The 12,378-nt window shown below is 34.9% G+C and overlaps 1 protein-coding gene across 1 annotated transcript; it reads left to right on the top strand.

Annotated features, from left to right (window-relative positions):
* Window positions 1-1,726: 1,726 nt before the first annotated feature.
* On the top strand, window positions 1,727-3,226 carry LOC122320921. Its single transcript, XM_043209584.1, has 2 exons — window positions 1,727-3,090; window positions 3,146-3,226. The coding sequence occupies exons 1-2, from the start codon at window positions 1,846-1,848 to the stop codon at window positions 3,152-3,154; spliced, it is 1,254 nt and encodes a 417-aa protein (XP_043065519.1). The 5' UTR covers window positions 1,727-1,845; the 3' UTR covers window positions 3,155-3,226.
* Window positions 3,227-12,378: the final 9,152 nt, after the last annotated feature.

The raw sequence follows: 12,378 nt of genomic DNA, 5'->3' as shown, positions 1-12,378 counted from the left end.
AAAAAACACAGTTTGGGAAACATTTCAATAAATCCAGGATGTCGACCAAGAGTTTTGAGTGAACGTGACACACGCCACGTCGCTAACTTGGTAACAAGCAATCCTGATATCACACCAATAAAAGCGGCTTCAATGCTCAATTTGAATGCCCCGAAGCACACATCCATTATAGTGAAATATTGGATTTCGAAACAGAAGTTTCAATCCATGAAGTGGCCACCACAATCTCCCGACATGAATCCAATAGAAAACTTGTGGAGTCATGTGAAATCGCAGCTGGCCAAATATGCAGTTCCACCAAATGGAATGAAGGAGTTGTGGGATCGGACATAGGACGTATGGAATGCTATTCCCCCGGAAATGGTGAAACGATATACCCAAAGTATGCCCAATCGCATACAAGAGCTGGAAAAATCCAAGGGGATGTGGACTCATTATTGAAAAATTATTAATAAAAATATTTGTTAAAAAAATAACCAGAGTGCAAAACTGTAACATTTGACTTTTTTACAGTTTTGCGTGTTATTTTCCTTAACTGATATCAAATGGCTTATAATTTTACTGAATAATAGTAGATGATATAACCTACAAAACAATACTAAAATCATCAAAATGCGTGCATTAGAAAAAAAGTTACAAACTTTTGAAGTTAAAACAATGAAATCGTGTTACAGTTTTGCTCGTCAGTGTATACTAAATAATTAAATTTCATAAAAATCGACTATATCATATAGCTGTCATATAAAAAATCGTCGAAAATATGGAAACCTAATAGAAAAATCGACATAGCTTCGATGTTGTTTAGCCTTTATGCAATTCGTTCGACATATTTGGTGACTGCAAGGGTATATAAGCTTCGGCTTGCCGCTTCCTTTCTTGTTTAAATAAAATTTTTTAAGAAAACGATTAAAGATAAATAGCTGAAATTTTTTACTGTATTTGAAAGCACATTAATTTTGCGAAATTGAAAAAATCCAAAAAGGGGCGCGAGGGGGCGTTCCTCAGTGGTGGCATGTCAGCGAAATTTTTGGATAATCCTAGTTCATTAGTTAAAGGAAACAATTAGGAACATTTAAAAAAAAATCTTGTAATTTTTCCAATTTTGATCTGAAAATGAAAAAGCGATTTTCCTCCACAAGGTGAGCATTTGCCTTAATATCTCGATATCTCGAAAACGTTAAATTATATAATTAAAAAATTTGTTTTCAATTTCCAGCGGTTGTTTTTTGTTGTATATTTTTTAGAAGTAAAATAAAAATGATAGGACCTCGTCAGATTCGTAACCTAGTTAAAAAGGAAAAAGACCAATTAGCTAAAAGGCTAAGATTAGCAGAAGAAAGTCCGATAGAAGAAAATATTGAAGTAACCGCTCAGGTTAATTATCATTTTTTGCAGGAAGATGTAGAGGTAGATAGTTTAAATAAAGAATCAAGTCAGGAAGCAAGCATGGAAGTAGAGTAGAATCAGCAGGATCTTAATTATAAGCTTGGGAAGTGGTTTGTAAAACACAAGCCCAAGCGTAGCTGTGTTATCGAATTAATTCAAATTTTAAATGAAGAAAATTTAAACATGTAGTATATAAGTAGATATAAGTAGTATGTAAGTTATATTATTGAGTATTGAAGTTATCGATAAATGTGCAATATGTGTGTGTGAGCTGACTGCAGAGCGGACAAGCTCATGCCACACAAACAGAAGAGCATTATTAAAGATATCGTAAAACGAACCAGACGTGTTTTTGATCTACAATCTCAGAAGTGGGATTAACTGTGCCTAAACAAGAGTAATTTTTTTTACTTACTCGCATATTCCTGACAAACAATTTAAAAGATCAAAAACGACATTATGGACAAAATTATTGAAAATTTGAGTTTAGCCGAGATAAAAACATTATGCCAAAAATTAGACGTGCCAAGTTCGGGCAACAAAGCTACTCTGAAATCAAGATTATTAGAAAAAAGTTCAAGTGAATTACAAAAATCGTTAAGCCAACTAAAAAATAACACTTCAAAAAAACTTGAAAATAAACAAAATGCCAATATTATTACAAAAACTCCACAAGAAAAAAATAATGATAAAATTAAAAAGCTACAAATTTGTGAAATTCAGACGCTACAAAACTACAACGACGCCGAAAATGCAGCCGAAGTTCTAGAAGCTGGCGCCATCGCCGAAGGAGACGACGAAGACAATACAGTTATGGTTGAGCAGAAAAGCGAAATAGAAAAAATGCGTGAAGAAGAAAACGAACTAAACATACTGAAAGCAGAAAACGAAAACCTAAAGAAACAGTTGGAAATGATGAAATTAAATTCTGTTGACAAAAACGACGCAGCCAGTGATGCGCAAAATGACGAGAATAGAGATGGACAAAATTCATTTCTGATTATAAAAGATTTTGTATCTGTTTACGATGGTTTAACGAATGCGAATTTATGGATCACACAATTAGAAAATATTAAGAAAACTTACCGTCTTAACGATATTATGATGCGTGGAATATTAAATAGTAAACTTACTGGTGAAGCACACCGCTGGTTACATGCGCGACCGAATTGGATTTGCGAAAATATAGACGACTTATGGCAACAATTTAAGATAACTTTTGAGTTTAAAGAAAATAAATTACGCATCCGGAAAAATTTTGAACAACGAAAGTGGCAACCTGGAGAACCTTTTGGTTTATATTTTAACGAAAAATTAGTTTTGGCCAATAAATTAACGATTGATGAAGATGAACTTATTGAATATATAATTGATGGTATACCTAATCGTCAAATAAAAAATCAAGTGATTATGCAAAAAATAGATGACAAAGAGAATTTACTTCGAACATTAGCTGATGTGGAGCTCAAGATGCCGGCAAGTCGAAATTTAGAGGCTGCCCCGAACAACGCTATGAAAGAAAAAAGAGATGACTACAAAAAGGGAGAACGCTGTTACAACTGCAACAGTGTAGGTCATTATGCGGCTGACTGCAACAAACCGAAACGTAAGCCTGGATCGTGTTATGCCTGTGGAAGCGAGTCCCATACTATTAATGATTGCCCGATGAATAAGAAGAAGAAGACCCCAACGCAAAATGATTATGTAAGATTATTTAAGTTTTATTTAAGCCAGAGAAATAACCAAAATTTTATTTTAGAATGTTTGATTGATTCCGGCAGCCCCATTAGTTTTATGCAGCAACGAATGCTACCTAAAGGAGTTGATTTAATAAGTAATGAAAATTTATTTTTTGGTTTAAATGAAACAAAATTAAATGTATTTGGAAAACTATTATATTATGTTGAAATAATAAACACAAAGATTGAAATTGAAATGTGTGTGGTTGCTAATGAATCAATGAAACACAATGCAATTTTAGGACGCGATTTTTTGGCTAAGAGCAATAGTAAAATCATATGGCTTGAGACAAAAAACAATAGTACAATTGAAAACCATAATAATTCAAAAGAAATTATAAAAAATAACTTGAAGCTTAAAAATGACTGCAATTTTTGTGAAGAAAATTTTGAAGAACAAATTTTAAATATAAACGTAGAAGAAACTGAATTACATTTGAACATTGGTGAAAACATTGATTATAAGATTAGGAGTAAATTAGTAGAAATGTTTAAGAAAACATATGTTAACTCAAAACGACCTGATACACCAAATGTTCGTACAGAGATGAAACTTGTCGTAAATGATAGCAAACCATTTAATTGCCCCCCTCGTAGGTTATCACATATGGAAAAACAGGAATTACAAAAAACATTAGATGAATATTTATCAAAAGAAATTATTAGAGCTAGTGAGTCTGAGTATGCATCCCCTATTGTTTTAGTGCGTAAAAAGACAGGTGAACTACGGATGTGTGTCGATTTTCGAAACCTAAACAAAAATACTGCTAAACATAATTATCCAATCCCTTTGATTGATGATCTTTTAGAAAGTTTACTAAATAAAAAGTTGTTTTCAAAATTAGATCTAAAAAATGGATTTTTTCACGTGTTTATGAATGAAGAGTCAATAAAATATACTTCATTCATTACACCTTTAGGTCAGTTCGAGTTTTTAAGAATGCCTTTTGGTCTCAAAAATGCTCCATCAATTTTTCAGATGTTTATAAACAAAGTTTTTGCTGACTTAGTTAGACAAGGTAAAGTTATTATTTATTTAGACGATATTATGATTGCAACAGAAAGTATTAGAGAACATTTAGAGATTTTAGAAGAAGTTTTGAAGCGAGTTGTAGAAAACAAGTTAGAGTTACGGCTAGACAAGTGCGAGTTTATGAAAAGTTCTGTTAAATATTTAGGATATACAATTGATGAACAAGGAATTCGGGAAGATGAAACAGGACTAGAAGCTATTCGAGATTTTCCGATACCGGAAAAAGTAACTGCAGTACAAAGTTTTTTGGGACTATGCTCATACTTTAAGGATTTTTCAATCATTGCTAAACCTCTTTATGATCTTACGAAAAAAGATAAAAAATTTATGTTTGGCCAAGAAGAATTAGAAACATTTGAGCTGTTAAAAGAAAAATTATTAGAATCGCCAGTATTAGCATTATTTAATCCAGCGGCAGAAACGGAAATACACTGTGATGCAGCAGAATCAAAATTTCATAGTTTTGAATTAGAGACTTTAGCAATAATTTACGCTTTAAGACGTTTTCGAGTTTACCTTTACGGACGAAAATTTAAAATAATTACAGATTGCAATTCACTAACACTTACGTTAAATAAAAAAGAACTTAACCCTAGAATAGCAAGATGGGCATTGGAAATGCAAAATTTTGATTATGAGACTGAACATAGATTAGGCAAACGCATGCTACATGTTGATGCATTAAGCAGAAACCATACAATTATGATGGTAGAGACTAACACCTTTGAAGAAAACTTAGTCATATGTCAAAATAGAGATCCAAAACTTTTAAGAATTAAAGAAGAATTACAGACAACGGAAAGTAAATTTTATGAAATGAGAAATGGTGTTTTGTATAAAAAGTTAAAGCCGAATTTAGTTTTATTTGTCGTACCCGAAGCAATGGAAAGTCACATTTTATATAAATATCATGATGAAATGGGTCACATAGGTATAAATAAAGTTAGTGAATTAATTCGAAAAAATTACTGGTTCCCAAAAATGAATGCTAAAATTGATGAACACATTAAGAACTGTTTTAAGTGCATCGCATTTTCGTGTAAAAATGGTAAAGTTGAAGGTTTCCTGCACAATATTCCTAAAGCAAAAATTCCGTTTGAAATGCTGCATATTGACCATTATGGCCCTGTTGATCGAAATTCTTCTAAAAAACATTTACTAGTTGTTATAGATGCATGTTCTAAATATGTTAAATTATATCCGACGAAAACTACAGCTACTAAAGAAGTTATTACCGCGTTAGGAGAATATTTCCGTTATTATAGCAGACCAAAGATTATTGTTTCAGACAGAGGAACAGCTTTTACTTCAGGTGAGTTCGAACAGTTTTTAAAAGAAAATGACATTCAACACATTCAAGTAGAAAGAGTGAATAGGAATTTGGGCCCAATGATTGCCAAACTTAGTGACTTTGACAAAAATATTAGTTGGGACAAAGTCATTGAAACTGTGGAATTTTCTCTTAATAATACAAAACACAGAATGATAAACGAACACCCTAGCGTTATGTTATTTGGTATCAGTCAAGAAGGTAAAGTTATGGATAGCATTAAAGAAACAATTATGGAACCTGAAAATATTAGTAGAAACTTATTAGAAATCAGAGATAAAGCACATGAAAATGAAAAGTTAGCTCAAGAATACAATAAAAAATATGTTAATTCACGCAGGAAAAATCCAATAAAATACAAATTAGGTGACTACGTAGTAATAAAAAATTATGATTGTAGCATAGGTGTACCACGCAAATTAATACCGAAGTTTAAGGGTCCATATAAAATATCAAAAATATTAGAGAATGATCGTTTTCTGTTAATAGATGTTGACGGATTCCAACAAACACAGATACCGTACAAAGGCATTTGGTCTGTACAAAACATCAAGCCGTGGTTTAATAAAAATAATTTAGAAAATGTATGCTCTTATGTTTTAGAAGAAACTAATAATACTTTAGAAACTGATGAAAATTTAGATAATAATGATACAAAAAATTTATGTTCAAATTCAGAAAACTTAAACAATGATAATAATAGACTAAATGATGGTTTGATTAATAATGATAAGAATAATATTAAGAAACCTAAAAGTAAACACACAGATGTAAACTTCAATAATAATTGTAAAAAAAGATATAAGCTTAGAAGTTCAACTAAAATTTGAAACTTTACGAAAGAATCGGGTGATCCTTTTTGTCAGGACGGCCGAATTGTTGTATATAAGTAGATATAAGTAGTATGTAAGTTATATTATTGAGTATTGAAGTTATCGATAAATGTGCAATATGTGTGTGTGAGCTGACTGCAGAGCGGACAAGCTCATGCCACACAAACAGAAGAGCATTATTAAAGATATCGTAAAACGAACCAGACGTGTTTTTGATCTACAAACATTAGGCCTTTTTATAAATTTAATTGCAATGAAAAGCCAAATATTATGCAAGTTGGAGGTGGTTCCTATTTGCATATTCGCCTTTCAAAACAATTAAATAAACTTTATGTAGTTCCAGAACTACCAGATGTTTTAAGTATTGACGTTAATGTTGACGGCCTTCCATTATTTAAAAGCTCACGTTCACAGTTGTGGTCCATACTTATTAGAATAAATAATATTAGTAAATGTCCGGTTTTTCCCGTAGGAGTTTTTTTTGGGTCAAATTAAGCCATCCAATTCAGATGAGTATTTGTCCAGATTCACTAGGGAGTTGTCCGATTTGATGAAAAATGATCTAACCATTTTAAATAAAAATTTTAAAATTTTCCTTAGAGCTCTTGTGTGCGACACTCCTGCAAGGGCATTTGTTACAGGCACACCTGGACATACATCCAGTTATGGCTGTACCAAATGCACTCAGGTGGGACGCAAAATAGATGGAACTCTAACATACAGCACTTCTTGTGCTGATTTAATTACAGATGTTGACTTTGCAGGTAGGAAATATCCAAATCATCACCAGAAAGATTACTTAGGCTCTCAGTTCGCTTTCGAAAAACTTGGCATCGGTATGGTTACCCAAATTCCCTTGGATTGCATGCACCTCATTGAATTTGGTGTAATGCGTAAATTTTTTGAAACAATTTATTATAATAAAGTAATAAAAAAATGTCTAAAGAAAATAAAATGAAGATGTCTGAGACATTAACGTCAATGCGGGGCTACATATGTACCTAGGAAATTCTCACGAAAGCCTAGAACATTGTTAGAACTTTCAAATTGGAAAAGCACTGAATTTCGCCAATTTTTATTATATACTGGAATTGTAGTTTTTAAAGATACAATCCATGAAGAGCAGTAGTATATTTTTTTGCCATTGCATTGCGCATATAGACTGCTCTGCTCGCAAAAACAGCGGGAAAATAATGTTGAGGTTGCTCAACAAATGTTAAATTTATTTGTTGAAAATTTCCGCATTGTCTTCGGCGAAAACAGTGTTTCTTACTGTAAATAGAGTAAATATTGTATAAGTTAGATAATGTAACACTAAGACATGAATGTAAAATATCGATAAGAATGTTGATCGACTGAGTATGATGGAGGAGTGTGCGATCATTAGCCATAGAGGATTACGATTGAGCGCCAAGCGGAGGAGACGTAAAAATAATAAAAAAAAGACCGAAAAATACAAAGTTTACATATCAGGTGTGGGGTAAAAGGCCCGAATAAAATATAACTCAGTGGTTATGAGATACAGTGACCTAATAAAGAAGACGATACCTGAGCTGAAAGCTTTTCTGGAGCGAGAAAACGTGTTTTTCCATGAAGACGCCACCATCCATCAACTGCGCATAGCGGCGAAAACCATTATGGACAACCTGGAGAAGCCGAACCTGGAGAAGTTGGATATGGAGAAGCACAACTTGGAGGAATCCTCGTCTGGAGCTGCAGAAGTTTCGAGAGCGGACAGCGACGCTTGTGTTGGTGGCAAATCGGAACGTGAGCAGAAAAGGGACGGGGAAGAAGTTCTTGAAATTTCTAATATGGCGGCGGCAGACGTGCAGTGCTGCGATCGAGTTGCTGCTTGTTATGAAATTCTCGAAGTTTCGAATATGGCGGCGGTGGACGTGCAGTGTCGTGAACGAGTGTCAGCGAACGTCCAGGCAGAGCTACAATACCTATAGCAAATCGAGAAGTTGTGAAACCGTAGAGACCACCTTGTAGAGAACCGTAGAGACAAACAGACAAACTTCTTGAGAACTGTAGAGGTGTTTTAGAACCTCCTAGACTTAAACCTTGGATAAGTAATGTTAATGAAACTGTTGACCTTTGTTTGTAAAGATCGTGGTCGATCTGTAGTCAGGTCGGCCGAATGTAAATAGTGTAAATATTGTAAAATATCGATAAGAATGTTGATCGACTGAGTATGATGGAGGAGTGTGCGATCATTAACCATAGAGGACTTACGATTGAGCGCCAAGCGGAGGAGACGTAAAAATAATAAAAAGACCGAAAATTACAAAGTTTACATTACAGTATTCATGGCCTACTCCATGTGAGAGAGACTGTAAATCAAATCGGAAATCCGATTGCAGGTTCCTCTTACGCGTTTGAGAATTATTTGCAGTTATTGAAAAAAGTGGTCCGAAAGCCATCAAATATTCTAGAACAAATTTATAGAAGAACGGTAGAGGAAACGTATGTAGCCCCAGAAAGGGAAGAAATTAAGTTAGAAGGCAGGTTTCTTAAAATTAAAGACAATTTTTGTTTTGTTGGGGATGAGATCCCAATACAAATAGAGTCTTTTGAGGAGAATGAAGGAGAAATTTTTATAATAGGTAGGGAATTAAATGATAAAAGAAACTTTTTTGATGAGCCCTTAAGGTCGTCAAGCCTAGGTATTTATTTAGTAAATTTCATAACGCCGATAAGCGTTAAAAAATTTTCAGTAAAGGAATTTAGGGGAAAGGCTGTAGTTATGCCTTTCAAACAGGAAGCAGTTTTAGTTCCCTGCTTGCACTTTTCTTAGGGATTTTTAGGATTGGAGGTGTTTAGTCCGTAGGCGTAATTTAATTACGAATCGGGCATATTCAAAGCGACGGCGCTTTAAATATCTTTTGAAGATTCACCTGCCATGGCTCAAAACAAAAAAAAAAAAAAATTTTGAAAAAATGAAATTTATTTAATGAAATAAAACAATGATTTTAATTATGTACTTTTTTATTTACTTAGAATGTCAGAGCCCAACTCAAAAATTCGCCGCATCAACTTTTCCGAGTCGGGTGAGTAAAAATTCCGTTGTACAAAACTGAAATTAAAATATTATTTTACTATTTACAGATCAGCCATCCGTATCTCGTAAGTTTGTTGATTTTTTTTTAGTTATTTTTGATTACTTATTTCATTTTTTTTACAGATTCGGCAGAGGAAAGAATTATTTATTTTATTATTTCCATTCTTACGGAGCAGAATGCGGCTCTACAGCGCAAAGTGGATTTATTAGGGGAGCAGCTGGCGGAGACCACCGCACATCTGAAAATCAAACTGAAGGCGGAAGGGAAGGCGGAGCTGGGAGGGGTACCCTTCCCCCTGAAGTCGGAGGACGACTCTTCGAGAGCTCTATGACAACAGAGCTGCGGGAGTTTTACGTAAGTTTTTTTTATACTGTAAGAGTCCGGATTTTAAGTTTTTATTATTACAGAAAACAAAAATAACAAACAGCTTAAAAAAATATACCTTCGCCAAGACTCTAAGATCCGTCTTGGACGATGACCTACTCCCAAAGTACAACCTAGACGGGACGAGCGGCAAAAAAAGCTTTTCTAAGCTATATGGTATTTTGAAAGGTAAACAAATGAATAATATTTTTCATTTATTGAAATATATTATTCGAAATAGCAAATTTAGTAAAAATCTGTTTATATTTTCAGAGGTCTCAGAAACGGCATTTCCGCTGGAAGATCCAGAGAAAAACATTAGGAAGGCGATACACAACGCCAAAAATGGCATTTTTAAGAAAAAAAAATAGGAAAATAATAATAATAATAATAATAATTATTATTATAATAAAAAACCGAAAACGGCGATGCCATATAAAATTTCTCTATGAAATTTCGTCGCTGCGGCAACGGTTGCTACCCCCGCTGTCGTCGGTGCGGCGGAACTGCAGGGTTGCTACAACTACAAATAGCGTGTCGCGCATTTTCTTGCTATTGCTATTGCTCCGTGCTCCGACGTTCAGCGCTACAGAGCAGAGCAGAGAGCAGCCGTTTTGATTTTGTGCTCTCTGCTATGCTACAGAGCCGATCGAAAACAGAGCAATAGCGGGAGCAAAAAAATGGCACTATCGATGTATCGAATTTTTACCTTTCTGAGCCACCATCGATAGTTTTTTGACACTATCGATGGTGCTGGGCATTTTTCACATCACTGACATAGGAGCAAAACATGAGGTTTAGGTTCAAAATTTGGGTAACAGAAATGAAATAATGTAATAATATATCTTTTCTAAAAAAAGCGCATTTTAGTCTAACTTAAATTGAAGGGTGGTGTTGGCGCTAAGCAAGGACAAATTTGTGAATCTCAAGAGAAAAGGTAATTATAATAATTCTTGGTTATATATATGTAGGTAGTAATCGTTTGTCGGAAAATCAAAAGTATGGGAGTTTTTTTCTAAATAAAATGATAGTAAGTCGGCCATGTTCGTATTTCGTCATGAATTGTACAAAATAAACGGAAACACGAATCTTTTCGACCATATGAAGCGTATACATCCAACATTAAGCGCTGATGATTTGCCGTCGTCTTCAAAAAAAAAAAAAATAGATTCTTTTATTAGTACATCTTATGATTCATATTCGCACAGAAAAGCTGAACTTGATAGGGCTGTCATGAGATACGTAGCCACAAACATGCATCCGTTCTCACTTGTGGAAGACACTAGCTTTCGCGAGATGCTCTTTTTGATCTCCGATACAAGTTACCATCTCGAAAGACCTTGCAAAATGTTTTGATGGCAAAGCAGTTCGAGGATAAACTAATAGGTACATATCTTGAAAGAAATAGAATTTTTAGAATCACAATCTAATGATGCCTTTATTACTGTGACATGCATATTCGTTTCAAACGAGTTTAAGCTGCAAACTGCCGTTTTGTCTACGAACAAATTGCTTTCTGAAGCAAATCACACAGCAGAAAATATAAAGGACAGTTCGCTAGCCGTTTTTGACAAGTATGACATGTCTTCTAAAATTGCGACAATAGTTACAGATAATGCGAACTCGATGATTAAGGCGTGTGAATTGCTCCAAAAAGAAATATACCCTGTTTTGCTCATACGTTAAATTTAGTGGTGCAAGGCTTTCTCATGGTAGACAAATCAAATTCAGTTCCATAGCATACAAAAAGCTGCAAGACTACCAAGACGGGAAAACAAAATATAGTCTGCAGCAGGAAGTTCCTACTCAATGAAACAGGGCTTACTTTATGATAGAGAGGATTTTAAAAACCCATGAGGCTATTTTCTTGAGTACATCAAAAGCTCCACAACCATTCACTGTAGATGAATTGGACATCCTAACAGACCTGTTATAGTTCCTTGCTCCATTGGAAACTGCAACCGGTAAGGTCGTGCCTACGAGAAGGCAGGTGCGCATGGCAGACGGAAGGTGTGGGAGCTCCAATCACATCTGGAGATAGAAGTTGGTCTCGGGACGAAAAAGGTTTTGATGCAATTGCTGATCCTCCCAAGGGTGATAGACGCCCTAGTGCTGGGGTGGGATTTCCTCACGAAAATGGGAGCGGAGGTAAAGTGCGCAGGACTCGAGGAGGGGATATCACAAAATCACGATGAAGGATGACCAGCCAGTGAGGCAGCGGTACTACCCAAAGAACCCCAAAATGCAGGGGGAGATAAACGAAAAGGTAGACGAGCTGCTGGAAAAAAATGCATCGAGCCGTCAAGAAGCCCGTACAGCTCTGCAATCGTCATGGTGAAAAAAGACGGGAAAATGGAGGCTGTGCGTAGATTTCCGATAAATCAACGCAAAGTCAGTAAAAGATGCGTACCCATTGCCTATGATCAACTACATCCTGGATCAGTTAAGGGAGGCACGACATATCAGCAGCCTGGACTTAAAGGATGGACACTGGCCAATACCGCTGGAGGAGAAAAGCAGACAGTATACCGCTTTCACCGTCTTTTTAGATGTATGCTTTGATGAAAAGCTTGAAAAACTAGCTAGAAAAATGGACAACCGATTGGAATATAGGCATAAACTGCGTTTAATG

Source organism: Drosophila ficusphila, unplaced genomic scaffold (genome assembly GCF_018152265.1).
Source record: "Drosophila ficusphila isolate 14025-0441.05 unplaced genomic scaffold, ASM1815226v1 contig_197, whole genome shotgun sequence".
Lineage (NCBI taxonomy): Eukaryota > Metazoa > Arthropoda > Insecta > Diptera > Drosophilidae > Drosophila > Drosophila ficusphila.
Note: the sequence above shows the minus strand (reverse complement) of the source record. Positions and strands in the feature narration are given on the sequence as shown.